The sequence below is a fragment of the Talpa occidentalis genome, unplaced genomic scaffold (assembly GCF_014898055.3).
Source record: "Talpa occidentalis isolate TD23 unplaced genomic scaffold, MPIMG_talOcc4v2.1 talOcc4.10, whole genome shotgun sequence".
Taxonomy (NCBI): domain Eukaryota; kingdom Metazoa; phylum Chordata; class Mammalia; order Eulipotyphla; family Talpidae; genus Talpa; species Talpa occidentalis.
The window spans coordinates 31,784,858-31,806,793 of record NW_023600993.1 but is presented as its reverse complement, the minus strand read 5'-3'; the positions used below and the strand labels follow the sequence as shown (position 1 = coordinate 31,806,793).

General features: G+C 51.2%; 1 protein-coding gene and 1 long non-coding RNA gene across 4 annotated transcripts; one reads left to right on the top strand and one right to left on the bottom strand.

Moving 5' to 3' along the window:
- Positions 1-8,938: 8,938 nt before the first annotated feature.
- CLEC3B (C-type lectin domain family 3 member B) lies at positions 8,939-15,680 on the bottom strand. Its single transcript, XM_037527632.2, has 3 exons — positions 15,411-15,680; positions 12,145-12,243; positions 8,939-9,358 (listed from the first exon to the last, which is right to left on the bottom strand). The coding sequence occupies exons 1-3, from the start codon at positions 15,517-15,519 to the stop codon at positions 8,958-8,960; spliced, it is 609 nt and encodes a 202-aa protein (XP_037383529.1). The 5' UTR covers positions 15,520-15,680; the 3' UTR covers positions 8,939-8,957.
- Positions 8,981-19,509, top strand: LOC119259073 (uncharacterized). Of its 3 annotated transcripts, none has more exons than XR_005128398.2 (4): positions 8,981-9,206; positions 12,241-12,411; positions 14,081-14,286; positions 19,135-19,509. It is a non-coding gene; the product is annotated as an uncharacterized LOC119259073 (long non-coding RNA). The 3 variants fall into 3 exon arrangements; XR_008551213.1 differs by lacking the exon at positions 8,981-9,206 and adding an exon at positions 11,246-11,400; XR_008551211.1 differs by lacking the exon at positions 8,981-9,206 and adding an exon at positions 11,246-11,400 and having other exon boundaries at positions 12,155-12,411.
- The last annotated feature ends 2,427 nt before the right edge of the window (positions 19,510-21,936 follow it).

The window sequence follows — 21,936 nt, the reverse complement described above, 5'->3', positions numbered from 1 at the left end:
TTGCTCCCTGACCTTTCTGCCCTGGGCCAGGGTGGTGGGTGGGAGAGTGGGGGTACTCCCTGCCACTGCTAAGCTCTAAATGCACCACTACACCTTGCTCATTTGCTGATTGTGCTCATGCCTCTGTAAATACCAGGGTGCTCTTTTGTCCAGTGGCTTGGGGACTGTCAAAACCACCGTGCAAGTTGAAACTGGGAAACAATAATTAATGGGGAAGGATATGATTATTCTGCGGCCTTTCAAAATGTTTGTTAAAACACAAAAACCCTCTCGTTGGTAGGACAAAAAGGTAGCAAAAATTACTCTGAAATGCACTGATTTGCAACATGATAAAGTAAAAGTCGGGGCTTCCCTGGCGGTGTAGGGGGTTGCAACGCAAACTATGAAACAGTCCACAGCCTCTGCAGCATGAGTTTGATCCCCAGCCAGTAAGGGAACAACACACATGGCACAGCAGACCTCTACTGACTCACCCGCTGCTCCCCTCAGCAGTGTATTTCAGTCAGTCTGCCTGTTCTGCTCCCCACTCTGTCTCTCACCCGCTCTCACCCCATCACATCTCTGTACCCCACCTCTTGTATGCATAAATAAACCTTTAAAAAAAAAAGCGTAAAAGTCTAGAAGTCTTGAGGAAGAGTAATTTGAATAGTGCTTGCCTGCTCTCCCAGAAAGTGGAAAGAAGAAGGTTGGCAGAGTGCTGCCAGGGTTTGCCAAGAAGTGCCCTGTGGCTTGACTCAGGGCCAGCAATGTCCTACCATCCAGGAACAGGCAGGCAGCAAGGCACCAGGGGTGTCTCACCCTCAGGCCCAGGTCCTTCAAGAAGAGGGCTGGCCTGGGAGATGCCTGACCCTAAGCCCTGCTAGAGCTAGGAATTTGTTGAAAAGAAAGTAGGACTTGATCTCACTGCCCAGTTGAAAATAAGCTTCTGCTACTGAAAGACCCTTGGCAGTGAGTTCTGGGGAGTCAGAGGGGGGAATCATCATAGCTTCTTTAAGATCTCTTCATTCTCCTGCCTCCTGGCTTCTAGTTCCCTCCCACATTTGAGCTTTCAGTCTGAAACGGCTCCACAGCAGTAACTGCTAGTAACCTACTGTTTTACAACCATCCCAGGCCTGGTAGGCTCACTATCAGTTCTAGCAATTTGAAGGAGAATTTTTGAGCCCTTGGCATTATTTTCACAGGCTTTAATGGTTTGTGAGGGAAACAAGCCAGTAGGGAGGGAGCAACATGAGCCCCTGAGAATCTCTATAAGCTCTTTTCTCTGAGTTTTCTCAGGCCTTCTCTCCTGGCCTCCTTTCATGGCCTATTCCTCTTGTAGCTGTCTCTGAGTGACGCTGCCCTTATATCCCTGCCCTCTAGGCACAGGCATGCATGCTTGCACATGCACACACACCGTGCTCAGGTGTCCATAGTCAGGCAGGCGCACCCCACACCCATGCGCCCTCTACGTTAACAAGATCCAGGCTGCAGGTAATAGCTACAGAGGCCAAAAGAAGCCTGACCAACTTCATTTGCCCCACACCTACTATTTCCCCATCTAAGAAATTCAATTTTATTTGGGGTGTCAAGGTACCTACCTCAAGTGTTGTACTTCCCAGCCTTCCTTGCAGATAGGCAGGTGACAAAGTTTTGGCCTCTGAAATATAAGGAAGAGAGCAGACTCTTTAAAGGAAGCTGACTGAAACTTTCATGCCCCTTCACCTTGATGTCTGGGAGGTGGATAATAAAGACTGGAGCTCCCACAGCCATTAGGACCAAGACGGAAAGCTCACACTCGAAGAGTGGTAAAATAAAAGGAAACTTCATCCCCTGTGACCATGGAGATGTCATACCGGCATCGAACTACCCACTTCCAGAATTCTGTCTTGCTTAAGGCCCTATAATATTTTCCATTATATGCAACCAAATCTAACCCTAATTGATAAATATTTCTACTTTCTACTGGAATTGTTGTCCTTCATATCTAACCTTTCATTCCTGTCAAAATCAATATAAAACAGTAACCAATCTGATTGTAGTCAGTCCTGATTCACGGGCATGGTACCATCACTCAGTGGTCAGGATGGTAGGAAATTCAGACTGAGGCAGACCATTGCAGGAGGTATTTTGGGGCTGTTGGGTAACTATCTTTACCTAAGCCAATAGTTCTCAAACATTCTAGCTTGGAATCACCTGGAAAGCTTTCAGTGGGGCCTGGTCCCATTTCCCAGGAGTTTCTGATTTAATTGGCCCAAAACCCTGGGTTTTGAAAAAGTACTTCAAATGATGCCAATGTCTGGCCTCACCTCAATTTGACCTTTAGAGTCGACTACGTTGCCAGGCTGTCTTCCTAAGAAAATCACTTTCCAGTTAAACTCACTGTGGTTTTTCCCGTGCAGGCAAAAGTCGTGGCTTTTCTCTTTTATAAACATAGTCTTAATTTCAAAGCTTTTTTGCACAGAACCACTGGCTTGGTGGTTAACTGAGCACCTAGCAGTGGGTTAGAGGCTTGACATACACCTGGTATTCTTGATAGTGATATGGGAGCGGCGTTATGCCCTCCCGACAGACCGAGCAGCAGCTTCAGGGAGTAATCCTAACCTGGTGTAGGGTAAGGTAAAAGTATCAGGCTTTTCTGCCCTCCCACCATTAGGATAGATGACAGAACCCTGCGGTCCTGAATGCATGCCTGATGGCGGGCACCTGGAGTAGGGTGTGGGCATAGGTAGATGGGATTCACCTGGGCTGAGACTGGGCTTTTAGGGGCGGCGTTGCAGGGACGCCAGCAGAAGCCGAGAAAGAAGCAGAGAAGCAGAACAGAAGCTGAAAGAGAGAGAAGGCCGGAGAGCCCAGATAGAATGAAGACTTCTGGGGGCTGAGAGGCCTGCTAGCCTCCTGGCCCCCCCAGCACTCCTGCCTGCTGTGTACCTGGTAAATCTAAATAAAAAGCCTGCAAAAGCCACCGAGGGCTCCAGGACTCCTCCTTTACCCGGTCTGCTGGATCAGAAAACCTGCTCAGTGTCCATCCTGCTCCTACACCTGGTCACCACGGACCCCAAGGGATATCCACTCTCACCTCCTAGCACAATCCTCTCATCACCCCAGAAGGTTGAATTGGTTTGTGATAGTGGCTGAGAGCTTCACAGAGACGGAGTCCAGGCCCCTCCTCATGTGGCCTGGAATAATTCAGAGGGGATTTGGCAGCGATGATGATAACCACAGACAAGCCCGCTTGAGGCTGACACAAGTGCTAAGAAATTAGTCTTCGTCTGCGTCTTGAGCTGGGCTCAGGTGCTCAGTTCTCCCACTTCAAGTTGTGCAGTTGCAGACACCACAGCGCAGAGATTGCATTTCCCCTCGGCCACAGGATTAGAAAGTGATGGAGCTGGAATCTGGGTCGGGACAATGAGTAACTGGGACATGGATTAAGGTTTTCCTTGTTAAGCTTGATAATTAGTTGGAAGAAATCCTAATTTCCCGACTTGTCTTTGGCCTTGCTATTTGACTTGCATGTCCCCCTGCAAAAAAATAAAAATAATAATAAATAAATTCCTACTAATAGCCCCCAAATCTTTTCTTAGTGGCGTAAAACCAGTCCCATCCCTTTATTTGAGCTCCCTAAAATGCCAGGTCCCCCATTAGGCAGGTGAACACAATAGCAGGATCCAGGCCTCCTGTGCCAGGTCCTGGCAGAGCCCCTGGCACCTGGTAGGCTCCCAATCTTTAGTTGACTGTGTGGGAAAATAGTTTGTATAAAGTTCCTTTCCACTAAGACACTGAAACTGGGGCTCTTTAAAAAAAAAATTTATTTATTTATACAAGCACTGGGGTACAGGCCAGAGGCGCGGGAGGGTGGGAGAATTCACCCGAGACAGAGCAGGAAGCAGAACAGGCAGAAGGACCGAAGCACACTGCTGAGGGGAGCAGCGGGCACGACAAGGAGAGGTCCACCACACCATGTGGGAATCTTCCTGGCCGGCCAGGAATGGAACCTGCGCTGCAGAGGCTGCAGACATCTCCATAGCACAGTGCTCAACCAGCTGCACCACCAGGGAGGCCCTGAAAATGGGGCTCTTGTCTAATGAGCTGCATGATCTTAGCTGGTCCTTATCCTCCGTTTCTTCATATGACAATTGCAGTGATGTTTGAGATGTTTCCTCTGTTCTCCCATTGCATGAAGCAGCAGTGCATTCTAGTGGGGAAATGGTTGTTTTACCTGTTGTCATGATTTTTCATTTGAAAGAAAAATTCATAAACCACTCTTACAAATGAGTTACCACAAAAAGCAAGTGACATAAAACCCAACATTGGGCTCCAGAAATGATTCTAGAAAAGCTGGGGGGAAATACATGTTTTTACAGAATCCACTACCAGCAATCACAAATATACACCAATACACAACATGCCAGTTCCTTTTACAAACCTATAATCACATCATGAAACATCTGGTAATTTCCTTCAATATTCAGGACAGAATTAATGTACAGAACAGGTGGAACATGGACTTTGGAATTCAACAGGCTCATGCTGGAATTCCAGCCTCATCAAAGGATGTTCTTGGGGAAATGACCCTCTCCATACTTCATTTTTCTCAGCTATAAAGTAGCTTGACTAAAGCCTCTCTGCTAGGTTATTCTGGAGGCTAAGTGAGATCATATCTGGATTGTTGCCAGAACATGATAAGGGGCTTCTGGCTCAGAGTCCAGCGCACAGTAGGAGCTCACACATTGTTCATTTTCTTTGTTTTTATTAATAGCTCTGCTTTCTCTTAGCCAAGTCAAAATCAAGGGAAAAATGTGCCTGAGGTTTAAGGCACCGCGGACACACCAGCAAAGCAACGTCTTCAACTGAAGCAAAGATGAGTATGTACATGTGCAGAGGGGAGATCAGAGTCCACAGGCCAACTACCCGGGGCTTGCACCAGCATTCCCCACTATGCAGTAAAACTTATGAGTTAGGGAGGGTGGGAGAGACATAGAGGGGGAGCTGGGGAACTAAGACTTTGTTTGCATCTACGAAGCAGGAGACTTGGACCCAGTAGCAATGGAGAGGAGGGGACAGATGGGAGTTCCTTGGGAGGCAAAACCACGGAGTCCTAGTGACCATTTGGATCTCCCATGTAACAGCTATGGAGGCACCTGTGATACCCAGTGGGCTTGGGGTTTGGGTAAGTGGGGAATGGATGGTGCACTCAGGAAGAGAAGCAGACTTGCGTGGGAAGATGCTGAGTTCCCTTTTGACTTAGGTGCCTAAGGACTCCCAGGTGGCCACGTCTACCAGGCATTGGTGTGTATACCCACGCAGGATTCAAGAGAGAGAACAAGGGCCTGTAGTCACTGCGGGAACTAAGATGGCCAGGGCAGAGGGTGTGCTTGCTTGGACAGAGGAAACAGCCATCAACTGCTTTCTCTGCTGAAGATTCTACAAAAGACATTCTCAGGGACAACTGGGCAGAATCCTGGACTCAGGAGTTTAGAGATGATCTAGTATAAATCCCCTAGGGGCCGAGATGTCCGATAGGCCTTTTCTAAGCTCCCACAGCACATGCCACCAAGGCCAGCCCCAGATCTTCCAGGATACCTTTTCTCTACACTGGGGGTCCCCTAAGATACCCCTCCTCATATTGGGGGTCTTCCAGGGTACCCCTTCTCACACTGGGGGGCTGCCAGGGTATCCCTTCTCCACACTGGAGGGCTCCCAGGGCACCCTTTTGTCTCCACTGCAGTTTCCATCTGTGCTTCCTGCCCTGGGCTCTTCCGCCCCTTGGCTGGAAAGGGCTGGGTGGAGGAAGGCTGCAGGAACGGCCAGATGTGGAAGGAGGTTTCTGAACAGGAGTGGCAGTGGTGACGGGACACGGAGAGAGCAAGACTGAGCGCGCGGCTCCAGCACGCCAGTAAGGACTACGAAGCTGGCCAAGAAGGACTCAGAAGCCACCGCCTCCCACTGAGCCACTCTCTCTGCTGGAGAGTCACTCACCTTGCAAGGCACTGTTCTCGGGGGAAGGGTTCAGGCCGCTGCTGTCCAGACGTACCAAGCAGACATTCTCTCGGCACATGACCCTTAGCACCCAGTGGATCAAACACCGTTAGAGCTGTAAATGTTGAGAAACCTTGCTCGGATAGGTATGTTGGTGTGATCAGAAAGAATGATGTCACTCAGTACTTGAACTTCTAAGATACAGGTCAAAAGTGCTCTCTCCTGGAAACTACTTCTCAGCCTGAGGTCTTGCTGAGGCTCTTCTCTAAGGCTGTGAAAGGCAAAGTTTGTTTACCCGCCTTTCCTTTCCTCAACATCTGCACCAATATTTTAAAGTGTCCTCTGTTTCGGATCCCCAGAGTTTTTTCTACATTGGGTAACACACCGTGGTAAAGAGGGAGAAAAAGGGTCGTGAGGGAGAAGATGGGGAAGGAGGCCTCTGCTGTCAGATCTAGTCAAGAGGAATACTCAAGATGAAACTCTAGAAACCCATTACCTGTGGCTGTTTCTATATTCCTTGGAAAATTCTCCAATTTTTACCTGAGTCAGGTATGGGAGGCACTGAAAAATTTATAAAGTTTAAGGAAGTGCCAAAAAACCCAGTAACGATGATGATTAATATTTGAAAATGAATAAATACAATAAATCTTTTAAAAAAGAAAAAATATTTGAAAATGATATTTTTAAAAATCAAATAATGCAAAAAATCCATAATAAATGAAACATCAAATTTTTATTTTGTTTTTAAAGATCTATTTATGCATACAAGAGCTGGGGTAAAGGCCAGAGATTCGGGGGGTGAGAGGATTCACCAGAGACAGAGTGGGGAACAGAACAGTCAGACTGACTGAAATACACTGCTGAGGGGAGCAGCGGGCGAGACAGGAGAGGTCTGCTGTACCATGTGGGTTGTTCCCTGGCCGGCCGGGGATCGAACTCATGCTGCAGAGGCTGTGATTGCTTCATAGAGCGGTGCTTAGCCCCTTGCGCCACCAGGGAGGCCCAAAACATCAAAATTTTAAATAAAAACAAAATGTCAGTTCAGGTGTACCCCAGCTTGAAGTTGGGAGGTTTCAGTGTTCTTCATGTAAGGGCATTTGTGACCATCAGAGACCAGAAGCGATACTCATTCCTTTACTGCCACCTGCTGCTGGAAGCAGGCACTGCTCCCACGGCTCCTGTGCCACCAGGACCCAAGCTCATGCTGCAGCCACCCATTTTGAGAATTCTGAAAAACCCCTGATCACTTACATCCTGTTAGATAGCTGAGGGGGATAAAAAGAGTCCAAGACTCAGAGTTAGAAGAGCTGATTTGTGTCTGTGTTTGCTTCTTGCTTGCTGCACTGACTTGAACAATCACTACACCTTCCTGAGCCTGTTTCTGCACTGATAACAGACCTCGTTACCTCTTGCCACAATTGTTGAATTCACAAAACGCTTTCTGTGACGGCGCTGAGCAGGCTGTCTGGCGTGAAGTATGCACACAGTTCACAATGCACTGCTTCCCCAGGCCACCCCACCCCCTGTCAATCAAATGAGACTCACCACTTTATTATTACTGAGGGCAGGAGACACTGAAAGACAACCAGGGAGGAGAGGGGCCTAAGACATGCAGATGCTGGCGGGATATCACGGCTAATGGGACAAGGAGGACTCCCCTGGGAGGTGTCACTACACCTGAGCCTACAGGGTTGCATGGACCAGGTCAGGCCAGGAACTGGCCAAAGCCTCCAGAAATCACTAGGCCACTTCTCTGATGTTTTATTTCAGTCAAGAAACATCACAGTGGGATTGGAAAGACAGAAGCCCTTGGAATCAGCCCTGATTAAAAGGCTGTTAAATTCTGGCTCTGCTACTTACTGGTTATGTAACTTAACTTTTCTGAGCCTCCACTTTCTTCCAAAACAGGAACACCAAATTTTTTTTTGGTATTACATCTTGTCCTGGGTGGATAAATAATTAAGACAACATACTGAAAGTTCTACAAGACGGTGGGCTCACCAGCAGGAGCTGTTGCTGCCTGCATGGCGCGTCCTGTGGAAGGGAGCACCCCAGACAGACAGCAATGGCAATTGTAAAATACGACTCCTGGACAAGCCCCCAAAGTGTGCTGAAGAGAGATGCAAGCACTGTGAACCAGTGCAGAAAAAGGATAAAGCATATACCGGAAAATGCTCATGTTTGGAGAATCTGGATGAGGTATACAAGAATTCTTTTTTTTTTTTTTAGATTTATTTTGTTTATTTTTATTTATTTATTTATTTATACATGCACTGGGTACAGTCAGAAGTGCGGGAGGGTGAGAGAATTCACCAGAGCCAGAGCGGGGAGCAGAGCAGGCAGAAGGACCGAAGTACACTGCTGAGGGGAGCAGCGGGCGGCAGGAGAGGTCTGCGCGCCATGCGGGACCCTCCTCCAGTGGCCGGGGAGCAGCCGGGGATCGAACCGGCGCTGCAGAGGCTGCGGGCAGCTTCACAACCCAGCGCTCAACCTCTGCGCCACCGGGGAGGCCCTATACAGGAATTCTTGCAACTTATCCTTAAGTAAGAAATTATGTGAAAATAAAAAGCTATAAAGAGAGAAAAGGCAGCCGCAGTCCGGCACTGTCTCCCCTTATTCTCCCCACCCCCCAGCTTTCCTCAGGGGGCCTCCAGCTGAGAAGCTATTGACCGTGGGAAGCGCAGCGTCCAGCTCGCCTCCTTCAAGACGCTCTCCAGGGGGCTGAGGGGTCAGATTTCTGGAAACCTCCCCGCCCCGCGGACCCAGCACAGACCTCAGCCACACTCTCTGCCAAGCTGCACCGACTTTATTTGCAAAAGGAGGGAGGGAACCCGTGGAGCCGGGTCCCGAAGGACCCCACGGTCCCACGGTGGGGCTGCCCTCGAGCCCCTCCCGCGACCCCCGCCGCTCCTCCGCGCGCCCCGCTTCTCCAGGGCCGCCTCGCAGGCGCTCGGGGCCCCGCGCTCCTCCGCCCGCCGAGCGCCCCCCGGCCGGGCGCGCGGCTACACGATGGCGAACTGGCAGATGTAGGGCAGCCGGTCGCGGCAGCGCTTGTCGAACCACTTGCCGTTGGCCGCGCCGGCCAGGGCCGCGCAGTTCTCGCTCTTGCCGCCGTCGGGCTGCGCCGTGATCTCCGTCTCCCAGTTCTTGTAGGTGATGTGGCGGCCGGTCATGTCCACCCAGGCGCCCTCGACCGCCATGTCGTTGAGGCCCAGCCAGATCTCGGCCTCGCTGCCCACGCTCTGGCGCAGGTACTCGTACATGGAGTCGTTCTCCGAGCCCGTCTGCGGGGTGCCCAGGGTGCCCCCGCGGGAGATGCAGTCCTCGCTCGCCTCGTGGAAGGTCTTGGCCTGGGCGAAGGCCAGAAAGCACTTCATGTGCACCTTGGTGCCCTTCAGGCAGACTGGGAGGGAGAGAAGTGACTGTCACGGAGGGTTTCTGGGCTCCCCAGCCAGAGCCCGCCCCCAAACCCTGGCTCCTACCCGCCCTCGGCTTGGAATTCCTTTACCCCTAGGTCCTGGGAGGTCTCCAGTGACCACGGCCATTCCATGAGCCAGTGAGGCTCCCCGAGGGCAGGGCCCAGGCCGGGCCACCTCTCACTTGGGGTCTGGCAGAGACACACTAGGTGGGGACCTCCTGGGCATTTGCTGATTGCAGGAGGAATGGGTAGGTGGCAGGAGGGCGGCCTGATTCTCTCAACTTTTCGGCAAGGTCAACAGAGCTCAGGAACATCTGGCTATTAACAAAATGATCTTCAGGTTGTGGTGGCAAAGGCTAGGGAGTGTGACTGTCCTGGGAATCAGCAGGCATGCAGGGGAGGGTGTGCTGGACCTCCCTGTGCCTGCACTTGGTGTAGGGAGGGCCCTGCACTTCATCGCACCCAGCTCAGCACAAAGCTCAGACATGAGGGAGACCTCTGAGCTTGCCCGGCAAACCTTCCCCATCTTTCCACCTAAAGATGAGGAAACTGAGGCCCACAGTGGTACTGCGCTCTTTCTAAAGGTTCCTTCTGTGACAGGCACTGTCAGTTGACCCAACCACCACCTCTACCCATGTGTCTTTTCACCTGTCTGCCTCCACTCAGAGGCTGGAGAAACTCCTTGCATTGAAGCTACAGGTGGTCACCAGATAGAATTTTGGTTATAGGATGGAAGTAGAAGGACTTTCACTGGCGTTACAAGTGGCTAAGTCGCTCAGTAGCCATCTTTTAGCCTTGAGTACACTCCTAATTCCTGGAGTTGGGGCAGCTATCTTGATAAAACTTGGAACCAGGTAAAACTTTTAAACAAACACAGCCACTTCCAGAATCTCTCTTTTTTTTTTAAGTTGTTGTGATGTTTTCTATTACTTGAAGCCAAAGGTACTTGGTAGACATTCCCTTTCTAGAACAGCTCCACCCACTTTCCATGGGAAGCAAGTTGTCCAAATTCATGTGTTTGTCCTCCTGTCAACAAAGATTTACCGAGTGTTGATAGGTGGCAAGCGCTATCCAGGCTGGTGGGAGAGACAGGGCTAGCAAAGGCAGCATGAGCCCTTGCAGTCTAGTGGGAGAGGCAGAGCAATCAACTAATGAATATAACATTACAAATGCCAGTAAAGGGGGCCTCCCTGGTGGCGCAGGGGTTAAAGTCTCAGCACCATCAAGCTACCACCAGCCACTGTGGCACGAGTTCAATCCCCAGCCAGGGAGTTAACCCACATGGCGCAGAAGACCTCTCCTGTCTCTCCTGCTGCTCCCCTCAGCAGTGTATTTCAGTAGATCCGCCTGCTCTGCTCCCCACTCTGTCTCTGGTGAATCTTCTCACACACACCCCCGCACTTCTGGCCTACACCCCAGTTCTTGTATGCATACGTAAATAAAATAAATCTTTTTTAAAAATGCCAGTAAATGAGAGGATATTCTGTGAGAGCCTGATTGAAATGAAGGGTCAGAGACCCTCAAGAAGGTGATGCCAAAGGCATTTATTAGGTGAGTGTTGGGGAAGCAATTCAGGCTGCCAGAACAGCATGGCAGAGGCCCTGTGGTATGGTAGGAAAGACCAAGTATGTCGTTTTACAGAGACAAGAGGTAGCCAGTGTGAATGCTGAAAGAAAACATCTGAGTGGGAGGGAATTTGTGAAAAATGCCTAATAAATAGGATCTGGAGAGTTTTGAGGTGGCAGTAGGGGAGCCAGCCCAGGGCACAGGCAGTGGATATACCTTCGTCAGAGAAGCAACAGGTGAGGGGTGGCACTGGACACGGGGAGGTTTGTAGGTTTCCTAAGAAGCCAAGGTGATTCCCAGATGATACCCTGAGAGGCAGCGTAGCAAAGCTAAGAGACGCTGCACCATTCCGTTGTTGGCACGGTATTCAGCTTCTCAGTGGATTCTCATGGGTTTTCTGTGAAGACTGAGTCAGTGTACATAACACTTCCAGTCGCTCCAGGCATGTAACGGGCTCCCATGTAAGTGCTGACTGTAGCTGTTATTCTACGTTCTGCACTCTCCATGGAATGAAGGGCAAGATCATGAAGGGATGAGTGGGAGGTGTGCAGAAAACTGTGACAATATGAAAGGAAGATGGAGAGAGGCAGAGAGAGTGAGAGCCCAGGTTGCCCAGGTGGGCTGGCCATGCAGGGATGTGGCAGGTGGCTGTTCCTGTGCCCCCAAGCCCTGACGCTGTGTGATCTTGTCCAGCAGTTAGTGTGGGGCAGGAAGTCCGAAGCCCACCCCTCCTGATACCCAGCACACACCAGGCAGGCTCCTTCCTTCAGATCCTGGTCTTTACTGACCTGCTGGGGACTTGGGCAAAGACCTCTCTGTGCCTCAGTTTCCCCATCTTTAGAATGGGGATGATAAATCCCACCCCAGCATAGTGATGATTGAGAGAGACAGTGCCAGCCAGGTGCTGACACGTGGGGAAGCGTGTGCCCTCTGGGACGGTGGGAGCCGAGTAGAGATCAGCACTCCGGGTGGGAGGTAACAGATTCCTATGGGAGATCTTTGTGTCCTTTGGAGACATTTCCTCTTCCACCCATATCAGATCTCCCTGGAAGGGCAGACTGGGGATGGACCTCCCTGAACTGGTGCCCTGGCCTACAGGGCTGGCCGGGAGCCCTGGGCTGGAGGAGGCTATGGGCACACTGCATGCTGCCCCTGAACACTCCTGCCCAGAGGCCGCTATCCTGCTCACCCGCCCTCCTGCTCACCTGTCTGTAGGGCCTGCTGCTCCTTCAGCAGTGCCACCTCCTGGGCCAGACTGTCCAGCTGGCTTCTGAACTCCTCAAACATCTTGGGACCCACAGCATCTAGGAACAAGGCAAAAGGAAGGAGACATCATCACAAACACAGGAGGCAGGCAGGAGAGAGGACAGGGGGCCTCTTTCCTGTCCCTACCTCGTCCACCACGAGGAGACAAGCAGAAACAACTCCCCTCGGCCTTGATAATGTGGTTTACTTCCTCTGGCAGCCGCTGAGTAAGTGCTCGTCATTTTCCTTCCCTTGCTCCTGCTAAAGTGAGCCCTGTATTGCATCTGCTTAGGACCATTGCTGGCATAAGATGTAGTTGGGATTGGCAGGGGAAGGGCAGGAGGTGTAGGCAGAGCCTTCAGTTACCCCCAACCATCTACCCATCCCCTCAGCTGCAAAGAACAGCACAGGAAGCAGGGCCAGGCCTTGTGACCTCTCAGGCTCACCTCTGCAGGCTGGAGGAATAAGAGAGACCAGGGTGGATGGTCCACTAGCCTGAGGTCCATGGGGGCAGCACAGGCAGGCACGTGCATGGACTCACAGCATGGGTGACCTGGGGCATGTTGCACAGGGTTTCTGAGTCAAGCTTCCTCAGCTGCAATATGAGATAACACCCCACCTCAGGGGACTCTAGAGAAGACTAAGAGAAATATCACACATGTGATCAGTGCTTGGCTTGTGATCACTCCTGCAACTGGGTCGTGGGTCTCTTCTACACCAGCAGTGCTGCATGGAGAGGAAACTGAGGCCAGACTGAAGCAACTTGCCCAAGTTGGCGACTCAGGCCCATATGGCCGTAGGGCAGCTCTTCCAGCTCCAGGCTAATTGCTAACACAAGCCATCTCGCACTCCCACCCACTCCTGCTGGAAGTGTTTGTAGGTGACAGGAAACATCTTGCTGTGGGTGTACGAAAGTCGAGAGCTCTGTGGGTGGACCCCAGTCTTTCTAAAATCCCAGGGGCTTCAGGAAAGCTGTGCTCAGCATAGGATGGAGGGTGGGGAAGCAGTTCCATGGTCCATTTGGCTGTGCTGCCTGAAGTCCACGGTCACGAAGGGTGAGGTCAGCGCCTCTGTCTGCCCGTAAGATGCTTTTGCAGGGTGATCACAGGAAACACATGCAGGCGAGAAGCACGCTCATATGTACAGAAATGCTGATGTAACTTATCAAATATGAGGAAAATAAGACCCAGTGAACCGGGCAAAACAGGAGGGTTTGGGGCTGGGAAACCAGCCTGGCTGTGTCATGTGTGCCTAGTCCAGGCATCTGATTCCGTTAGTTCCCCGCAGCGCTGGCCCGTCACGTGATGCGCCCGCACAGGGCGCCATGGAAGCTGGACAGGCTGGCCCCTACACAGGCCACTCAGCTGAGGGGACATGGCTAGCTGGGTCAGACCAGATCAGGGGGTGTCTTTCTATACCCTCTGCTGTTCCCTCTGTCTGCTCAGAGATTTTCTTAATTTACAGAGCTGCCCGTGTGTGCAAGAGGCCTCCAGGCACTGACCAAGGAGCTAGGGGCTAACTCCCGAAGAAGGTATAGGGTAGGGTCTCTACGGCTCTGGGCAAGGAGCTAGCAGGCTCTTGTGCTGCCCATCTCCAAGTCTCAGGGCCCCGAGAAGTGTTGCTGCATTGGATATCCTCCAGCCCCCGGGCCTTGGTTAAGGGCCGGTGACCCACAGGGTCCTCTGGCTCCTCCACCAGCTCTGCCACGTGTCCCCTGGAGCGCCAACCTCCAGAGCCTTCCCTACATGCCTCACTCTGGCTGAACCCCACACAGCCACACCCCCAGAGCATGAGCAGACTAAGCCCCCTGAAGTACCCTGGGTTACCCCTTCTTCCCCCACCCCAGGGGCGAGGGGCGGGGGCCTGGCACAGCCCGTCCTCTCTTCCCTTCGCTAGGCTGCCAACTTGCACTCTGCCACCTGGCCAGCGCAGCAAGTGGTCTCTGCAGACCCAAATCTCTCCTCTGGACTCCAGCCCCCATTTTCATGTACTGGCCCCTACAACTCAATTTTTCCTGAGATTGTCCATCCGCCTTGCTTTTTCAAGGGATCACTGGAGATTTGTGGAAAAGGCAGATCCTACCAGAAAAAGTCTATGCCTATGTAAGTAAATGCGCATTTTTATATACATCCTTTTTTCACAACAAAGGTCAGCACAGTATTGACTCTGTTTTGAATTTTTCTTTGTTTACTTTATAAGCTGAACCTTGGCGATGTTCTTCTACTAGTACCCAGACCTGCCACACTCTCTGTCGCAGGTCTCCTGGGTGCTAATGCACCTTTATGAGCGTCACTTGTCCGTGACCAGTGGGCAACTGTCCCTTTACAGAGGAGACCCAGAGGGGCCTGAGGGCAGCCACGCCTCTTTGCCTTGCTTTTTCTGCGTACATGCCCTGGATTTCTCTGTCTAAACTCACACTCATCTTCTGGAACTCTTCTCTCCTGGCCTTGGGGCCCAGTGGGGATACAGCCCAGTTCATTGCCATGACATTTCACTAATGTTGTCTCAACACAGCGCAGGGTGACCTCACTGCAGGCAAGACTCCAAGGGCAGGTCTGGCTGCCGCCAAGGCAACCCCAGGACACCCTAAACCCCAGAGGCGGCAGGAGGAGAGCAAGGCTGCTTCGGGGATCCTGGTTTGAACATGAACATTTTTTCTTTCTTAAGGTTGCTGATAACACTATAGAACTTACAGGTGACAATCTGGAGGGCTGACGTACCTCTAAGTGAGAATTCACTTGTTCCCTTTCCTCCTGTACCTCAAGTATGTCCTGTTTTACTGGGCACTTTATGTATTTTCTGTCATTAAGTCCTCATGACCAGCCTCTGAGCAAATGCCACTACCCCCATTTTACAGTTGAGAAGCTGAGGCTTGGGGATGACAGAGCAGCGCCAGTTGGCTCTCTCTGGTGACGAGAGTCAAGCACGTCTAGACTGCCAAGCCAAAGGGTCGATTTCTTTAAAAAAATTGGTGGGATAGGAGGAGGGAAGTGGACATCAGTTTAAATGATCTGGAAGGTTCTTTTGAACCTGAGTCAGTCATCCTTATAAATTCCTATAACTGCCCCTGCTGGTGGAGAACCCCTCCACTCCAGGGCAGAGGCCCCAGGGGGTACTTCATTGAAGTTCCCTGGACTCATCGAAGAAAATGAAGGGAAGGAGCTTGAGGCTCAGTGAAGGGAGGGTGACCCTGGAAGGTGGGGAGGGGTCCCATCCCCCTCCTTACCTTTCTTGGCATTTGCAGACTTCTTGACCTTGGGGGTTGGTGGCTCGGCAGTGATCTGGGTCAGGAGGGAGAAGAGGCACAGGAGCAGGTAGGCTCCCCAGAGCTCCATGCTGCTGCGCTGGCTAGGCCTGCTGCTGCTTTTGCTGCTGCTGCTGCCGCCGCTGCCGTGGGCCTGATCCGATAGCAGTGGCAGCTGCCGCCAGGGCTGCACATCTTAAGGCAGCAGCCACGAGGCCCTCTGTCCAGGAAACCCTCCCAGACTTGGCTGCGGGTGTGCCAAAAAAAAAAAAAAAAAAAAAAAAGTCTGCAAAAGGAAGAAGGCTTGGGAGCCACAGAGCCTCACCCACCCAGCATGCTGGCCCTGCCTTCTAAAATGGAGCCATATTTTCTAGGATTCAGAAGCGTACAGGCTAGCTGTCACAGTCCCTAAGCCGGTGGGCAGCTCCCATGGGCAGGCGCTGGGCCGTCAGCTCACGAGGCCGTGAGGGAGGCTGTGGCATTTCCCCACTTTGCAGTTGAGGAAACTGAAGCTCGGTGAGATTAAGGGGCCTGCCCCAGCCACTGAGACGTTGGGAGCAGGATTTGAACCCAAGCAGGTGACCCCAAAACAGGGCAGCTCTGATGGCCCTTTACAGAGTGGCCAGGGCTGGCTGCTGACTGAGCAGGATGCTGTTTTGGATAATGTGATGCACTTGATGCATCCTTGGTTAAAAGAGTCCTCCCCTTCCTTCACCTTCTTTTCTCCAACAGCAATGACACCCATGGGAGAGGGCCACGTAGCCCCAGAGTGGTGCCAGAGGTGAAGCAGGGAAAAAAGACTGTCTCTGAGAAGTGGGGCCCGATGTGGGGTGTCAAGTCCCACATGGAAGGGGCATCACTCAGGGGAGCTGGATGGGGAGTTGGAGTCCAAGGGAGGAGAGGAGGGGTCCAGTGGGAGCAAATTTGACAGATCAGTTCAGGGGGGCCCCCATGGCAGAAGCAAGCAGTTACACTGCTCGTGTATTTTTCAAAATCCTAGGAAATAATGACTATAGGCAACGGGAGCCAGGTTTCTCGTCAGAGAGTGGAGTTATAAACATGGAGACCAAACGAGAATGAATCCTAAGGAATAGGATGAAAGTCAGAGCTATCTATCAGTGTGCAATTGTGGATTTCAGCATATAAAGATGAACCCACAGATTCAGATGGAAATATCAGGAAGTGTACCCCAGCTCTCAGTGGGCAAGCTTGGGAGCAGCAACCCCTCCAAAGCCTGCAGCCTCCCAGCAACGACTACCAGATTCTACAGGGGATCAGAGAGCACCTTCAAGAAATGGCTGAGTCCAGGGGTGGTGCAGGGAAAGTGGAAAATTATCCTAGAACAGCTGTTCTGCCAGGAAGCAAAGACACACCTAAAGAAGGGTGGGGCGTGACAGCAGAACCCAGAGCCAGCTTTCAGGGGCTTCCAGGGGCCAACATTGGAGGACAGCTTGAGCCAAAACAGTGACAGTAACAATAAAGTGGAAGTCCACGAGTGCACAGATAGAACCGAGTGAAAACGCTGAAGCAGTCTGACGGGATGTGATATTGTCATACCGTCAAATTAGCCCACAAATCACTTATTAATTACAAACAGAAAAACATGACTTCGCAGAAGCCTGGAAGCCCCAGTGTGCCTGGGTCTGTGTAAAGGCCTGGGGGATCAGAGTGAGAGGTCCACGCTGCATCATCGGACGGTTGGGCTGTGGGGAGACTAATGAGGCATCCTGGCTTTGGGGGGTCGGGTGAGAAATATGCAGCACCTGAGATTCCTGCCACAGAACATCGTGCAGACTGAGGGCCTCTACATAATAACTGGGTCAGTTCAGACTGAAGGAGACTGAAGACACGGGACAAGTAAATGCACCTCAGGGATCTGGACGGGCTATTTGTGCTGCGAAGGACGATGTGGGGGCAAGCGGAGAAGCATGATGAGTGAGGGGCACGAGGCAAAGCCGTCCCCGTTACTATCCCGATTCTGCTGGCGTCTGGTGATGGGGCAGGAAACACGCTCATGTATGAAGCTGCTGACAGCCCCCTCACCAGAGGTTCAGGGGAAGAGTGTTCTTTGTTCCAGAGCAAATTTCCTGTGAGCTTGAGATTATTCAAAAAGAAAATACAGCACTGGGCCTCCCCGGTGGCGCAGAGGTTGAGCATTGGGTTGCGGGGCTGCCCACGGTCTCTGCAGCGCCGGTTCGATCCCCGGCTGCTCCCCGGCCACCAGAGGAGGGTCCCACATGGCGCGCAGATCTCTCCTGCCGCCCGCTGCTCCCCTCAGCAGTGCACTTCGGCCTTCTGCCTGCTCTGCTCCCCGCTCTGGCTCTGGTGAATTCTCTCACCCTCCCGTGCTTCTGACTGTACCCAGTGCTTGTATAAATAAATAAAATAAATAAATAAAAATAAAAATCTTAAAAAAAAAAACTCTTTAAAAAAAAGAAAGAAAATACAGCACTATGTCATTCAGGCTTTTCTTCCAGGGCCCCTGCTGGCCCCGTGTGATTTAGGGAGGGGTCCGTGCTGCAGCCCCACTTGGTTGACCTGGGCGCTGAGGTGGGGTCAAGGGCGGAAGCCTGGGGCAGGCAGCAAACACATTCACGGCTGCATGATCCTGGCCTTCTCGTGGGAGAGGGTTTTACATTCACATCTGGGCCTCAGTGAACTGGGCCTAAGATTACACAACCTTACAGGATCCCGGCTTCCTGGCACCCCAGCAGGTAGCACAAGGCAGAGGCAAGCATCTTCATCATTCTCTTTATGCTTTTGCTCCTTTGCCTTTCCTGGTTTTCTCCTCTTGGCTATTCAGTGAGAGGGAGAGGGCAGGAGTCTGCTCTCTGAAGATGAAGCAGTCAGGGGCCCCAAGTTTTGTCATGGCTGAGGCCCTGCCCTGGATATGTTGGGGAGAATGTTCCAGAAAAGCTGTGCTGTGGCTATTCAGAAAACTGGGACACCCTGGGTGGTTGGCTGCTCCATGTCTCCATGCGCCGGAACCACGCCCGGAGCCAGACTGTCAGGACACGCCTGGAAGTATTAGCACCCCATCAGTCCCTCGTCACCCCAGTGTGCCTGGGTCTGTGTAAAGGCCTCGGGGTTCAAAGTGAGAGGTCCACGCTGCATCATCGGACTGCAGACGGGTGTCCCAGGGCAGTTAACACAGCGGGGGAGGAAGGGGGTGGAAGGAAGGCAGCCCCCAAGCTGAGGAAGGGACAAAGAGTTGTTGGCCCAGGGAGGGCAGGGCAGGGAAGGAAGGAATTTGGACCGTGCTCCAGGCTTGGAACCAAGAGAAAGTGTGACACATCCTAGATCCTGGGCACAGATGGCAGGGAGGGAATAAAGCTGGAGATGCAGATGGGCCAGATCGCCAAGGGCTATTCAAGCCACGTTTATAGACTTTGGACACAAGCAGGAGGAAGTGGGAGGTAGTGAAAAGCCAAGCTGGGCAGGGTGGTGACCAGATCACACTTTGGAAGGAGTGTGCTGGCTCCTGGGTGGGGCATGGACTGGGGGACCCAGAGAGGAAGCAGAGAGATATTAAGCATGTGTCCAACATTAGCCCCAAACAAGATGGGGCGACGCCTTCACTGGGGGGAGCATGACTTTCTCCTGCTCAACCTGGCAAGTGACCTCTCCCTTTGCGCTTCAGGATGAAGGTGTGCCTCAGAGCTCACCACTGAGTAGTGAGCGATGTCTTTGGTCTTTCATCCTGCAGGTTTCCGTGGGTGTAGGAACACACGTGAACACACGTGCATGCATGGTGCCTGCACAGGACTCCCCTCCAAGCAGTCGAGTCATGATTTAATATAGAATCACAGCAAGGGAGTGTTTTTGGCCTGGGGCCGTCTCAAGTTTAGGCCTGGCATGTCTCCAAGGAGGGCCTCCACAGCCTCAGGGGGACACCAGATGCCCTGAGAGAAGACAAGCTCATCACAGAACTATAAACTTGTACCATCACCAGCTCCTGTGGCAGCCTCAGAACGTCATTCTAAAAGGAAATCTTGTGTTGTGAGTAGCATGTTGTCCTGTGTCTATTTGCATATTAAACGTGTTATTTCATCAAATGTAAACATTGAAGATCTATCGCCATTTTTTTGGTCACCCTATTCTGCATTGCATTATTTTTTAATTGCTTCAGTGGGCCTAAAAAAGAATGCAGCAACCCAGCGCCTCTGGGTCTCTGAGTTAGAAAGCAGGTTGGAAGAGGCCTCTGGTCCAGCCACCCTCGACAGGAGTGCTCTTCCCTCGGCCCGTCAGGTCTCCATGTACTTGCTTGAACCTTCCTAGGATGAGCAGCTCATTACTCTGCGAAGCAGATGGTTCTATCACAAGACGCTTGGCTTGTTACAAAGTCCCTGTGGTGAGGCAGGTCCCCCAAAATATCACCCAGGGGTCCCTTGTGCCATGTAAGAGATGTGCAAATATTCAAAATGACTGTAGCAGGGTTTTTTTTCTACTCCCACGTTCCTTTCTCTTTTTTCTCCCAAAGCTTCCTCTATGATATTGTTCCTGGACTTTTTTTTTTTTTAATTTTTTAATTTTATGTATTTTTTACATCATTTTTCACTTTTGCACAATGTATGCCTTTTCATCTTGGTTATAGTTCCCATACAATTCCCACCACCCGTTTTTAATCTTCTGAAAAATCCCCTTTGGCTAGAATGCTGCTTAGTACTGACCTCCTTGTGGTGCAGCTCCCAGAACAAACCTGTTTGCAAGGGACCAGTCTGGGGCCCACTGAGCACCCTAGTCAGAAAGCAAGAGGCAGAGACCCTTTGCAGCAACCTCGCTTCATCTACAGCTAGTGCTGAGTTCCTGGCCACCCAATACCCAGGTCCCCTTGTCCAGCCCAGCTCTCCCTGCCCAGCTGAGGCCCATCCTAACAGCCCCCCACCATGGGCTCACCCACAGTCTGGGGGAGTCTATAGATTTCATCCTCGCAGCAGGGAAGCTCCCTGTCTGCAAGTCCTCAAGGCCTCAGGGGGTGGCTTCAGGCAGGCTAATGTTCACGAACACCCCAGCACAGGAAATGTCTGTGCAAACCACACTCAGGACCCAGTCTTTTAGTACCTGTTTCCCTGTACACAGTGTGATCTTGACAAAGCCCCGAGGTAGATAAGTCAGAAGAGAGAAAACATTTCAGTTTTCAAGGTTTTGTATCATTGTTTTTCCCCCTCCAAAGCTGCTGGAAATATGAATTACACAAAACAAGCTCTGGTCACCCCACCCATGTCAGCCCAAGCAATGTAAAAACTCCTGGCCCAATATGGAGCACCCTCCACCCTTGGCCCCCACAGATGTTTTCTTTTAGCTCCACTGGCCCCATGTCAAAAGAAATGGGGCCAGGCCTATGGAGGCAGAGAACTTTCCTCACTCTCTTCAAAGACAAGACCACCTAGGGTGTCCTTAGCCAAGAACATCACAAGAGCAGTCCTGGTCCTTAGCCAAATTCAAAGACAAAGGGCCTATAACCTTGCCCTCAATGACTCTTTTCAAACCCTGCTGCAGTGGCTGCTGTGGTGCTCTGTTCTGCCGAATGCCAGGCCCAAGGGCACACAACACTGCTGGGGGTGGAAGGGGGGGGCAAGTGTTTGGCTCTTGTGGGGCCCATATTGCTTGCCGAAAGGTTAGCAGCATCCTAGTGAAAAGAAAATTGGAGTCCTGGGTTGCAAATCAGGCACCTGGTACTTGTATCCCCGAGCAAGTCATTCAAGACCCAGATTCCTCTGGAATTTTTTCAAGGAGCAAATAGAGGTCCCAAGTGTGAGGCAGAAGCAAAGGTGTGGGAAGGCATGGTCCAAGATGCCACATGGCCCTCAGGACCCAGTGCTCTCTGTTCACCCAGTTATTCCTTCTGCTCCAGGGGAGAGATAAGTTACCTAATTTCTAAGTTGGGGAAGAATAAATTGGGCATACTCAGCTCAGTTCTGAATTTACCTGATGTCTTTAGCTTTACTAGCTCATGTATAAAAATAAAACAATATAAAATAAAAATATATAAAATATAAACTTAAAATATATTTACACTTACATAAATAAAAAATATACTATAAATTTTAATCTACCTTATTCGCACTCCTTGCCCTCGTCCCCACCCCATGGAGCACGAGGATTTAACAGCTATCAACCCACCTGTGTATTGAGGAATCCTGGTTTCCAAATCATCACAAGCCCTGCACAACCTTGCCAGGATTTTTGCTGGTCCCCACTCCCTCCACCTGTGCCCCCAAATCTCTCTGTACATTGATCCTTAGTCGTGTCCAGAATATGCAAATGTCCCCATGGAAGAAAATAATTGGCCACAAACTGCTCATTTCAGACCTTCCTGTTTCTCCAACCTTTCAAAGAATTAACTTTTGGTTTCATTCATTCTCTATTGATTTCCCATTTTCATTTTCATTGATTTCTGCTCTAACCATTCTTTCTTTTCTTTTGTTTACTTTGGATTTACTCTTCTTTTTCCTAGTTTCCTAAGGCAGAAGCTTAGCCGATTGATTTTAGATCTTTCTTGTTTTCT

What these genes read in the sequence shown, in the direction of transcription:
- CLEC3B (XM_037527632.2), bottom strand. Translation starts at nt 15,519, where the DNA reads ATGGAGCTCTGGGGAGCCTACCTGCTCCTGTGCCTCTTCTCCCTCCTG. An exon ending in GTCTGCAAATGCCAAGAAAG is followed by an intron (nt 12,244 to 15,410) that starts GTAAGGAGGGGG and finishes CCTTGTTCCTAG; the next exon opens with ATGCTGTGGGTCCCAAGATG. An exon ending in GCAGCAGGCCCTACAGACAG is followed by an intron (nt 9,359 to 12,144) that starts GTGAGCAGGAGG and finishes TCTCCCTCCCAG; the next exon opens with TCTGCCTGAAGGGCACCAAG.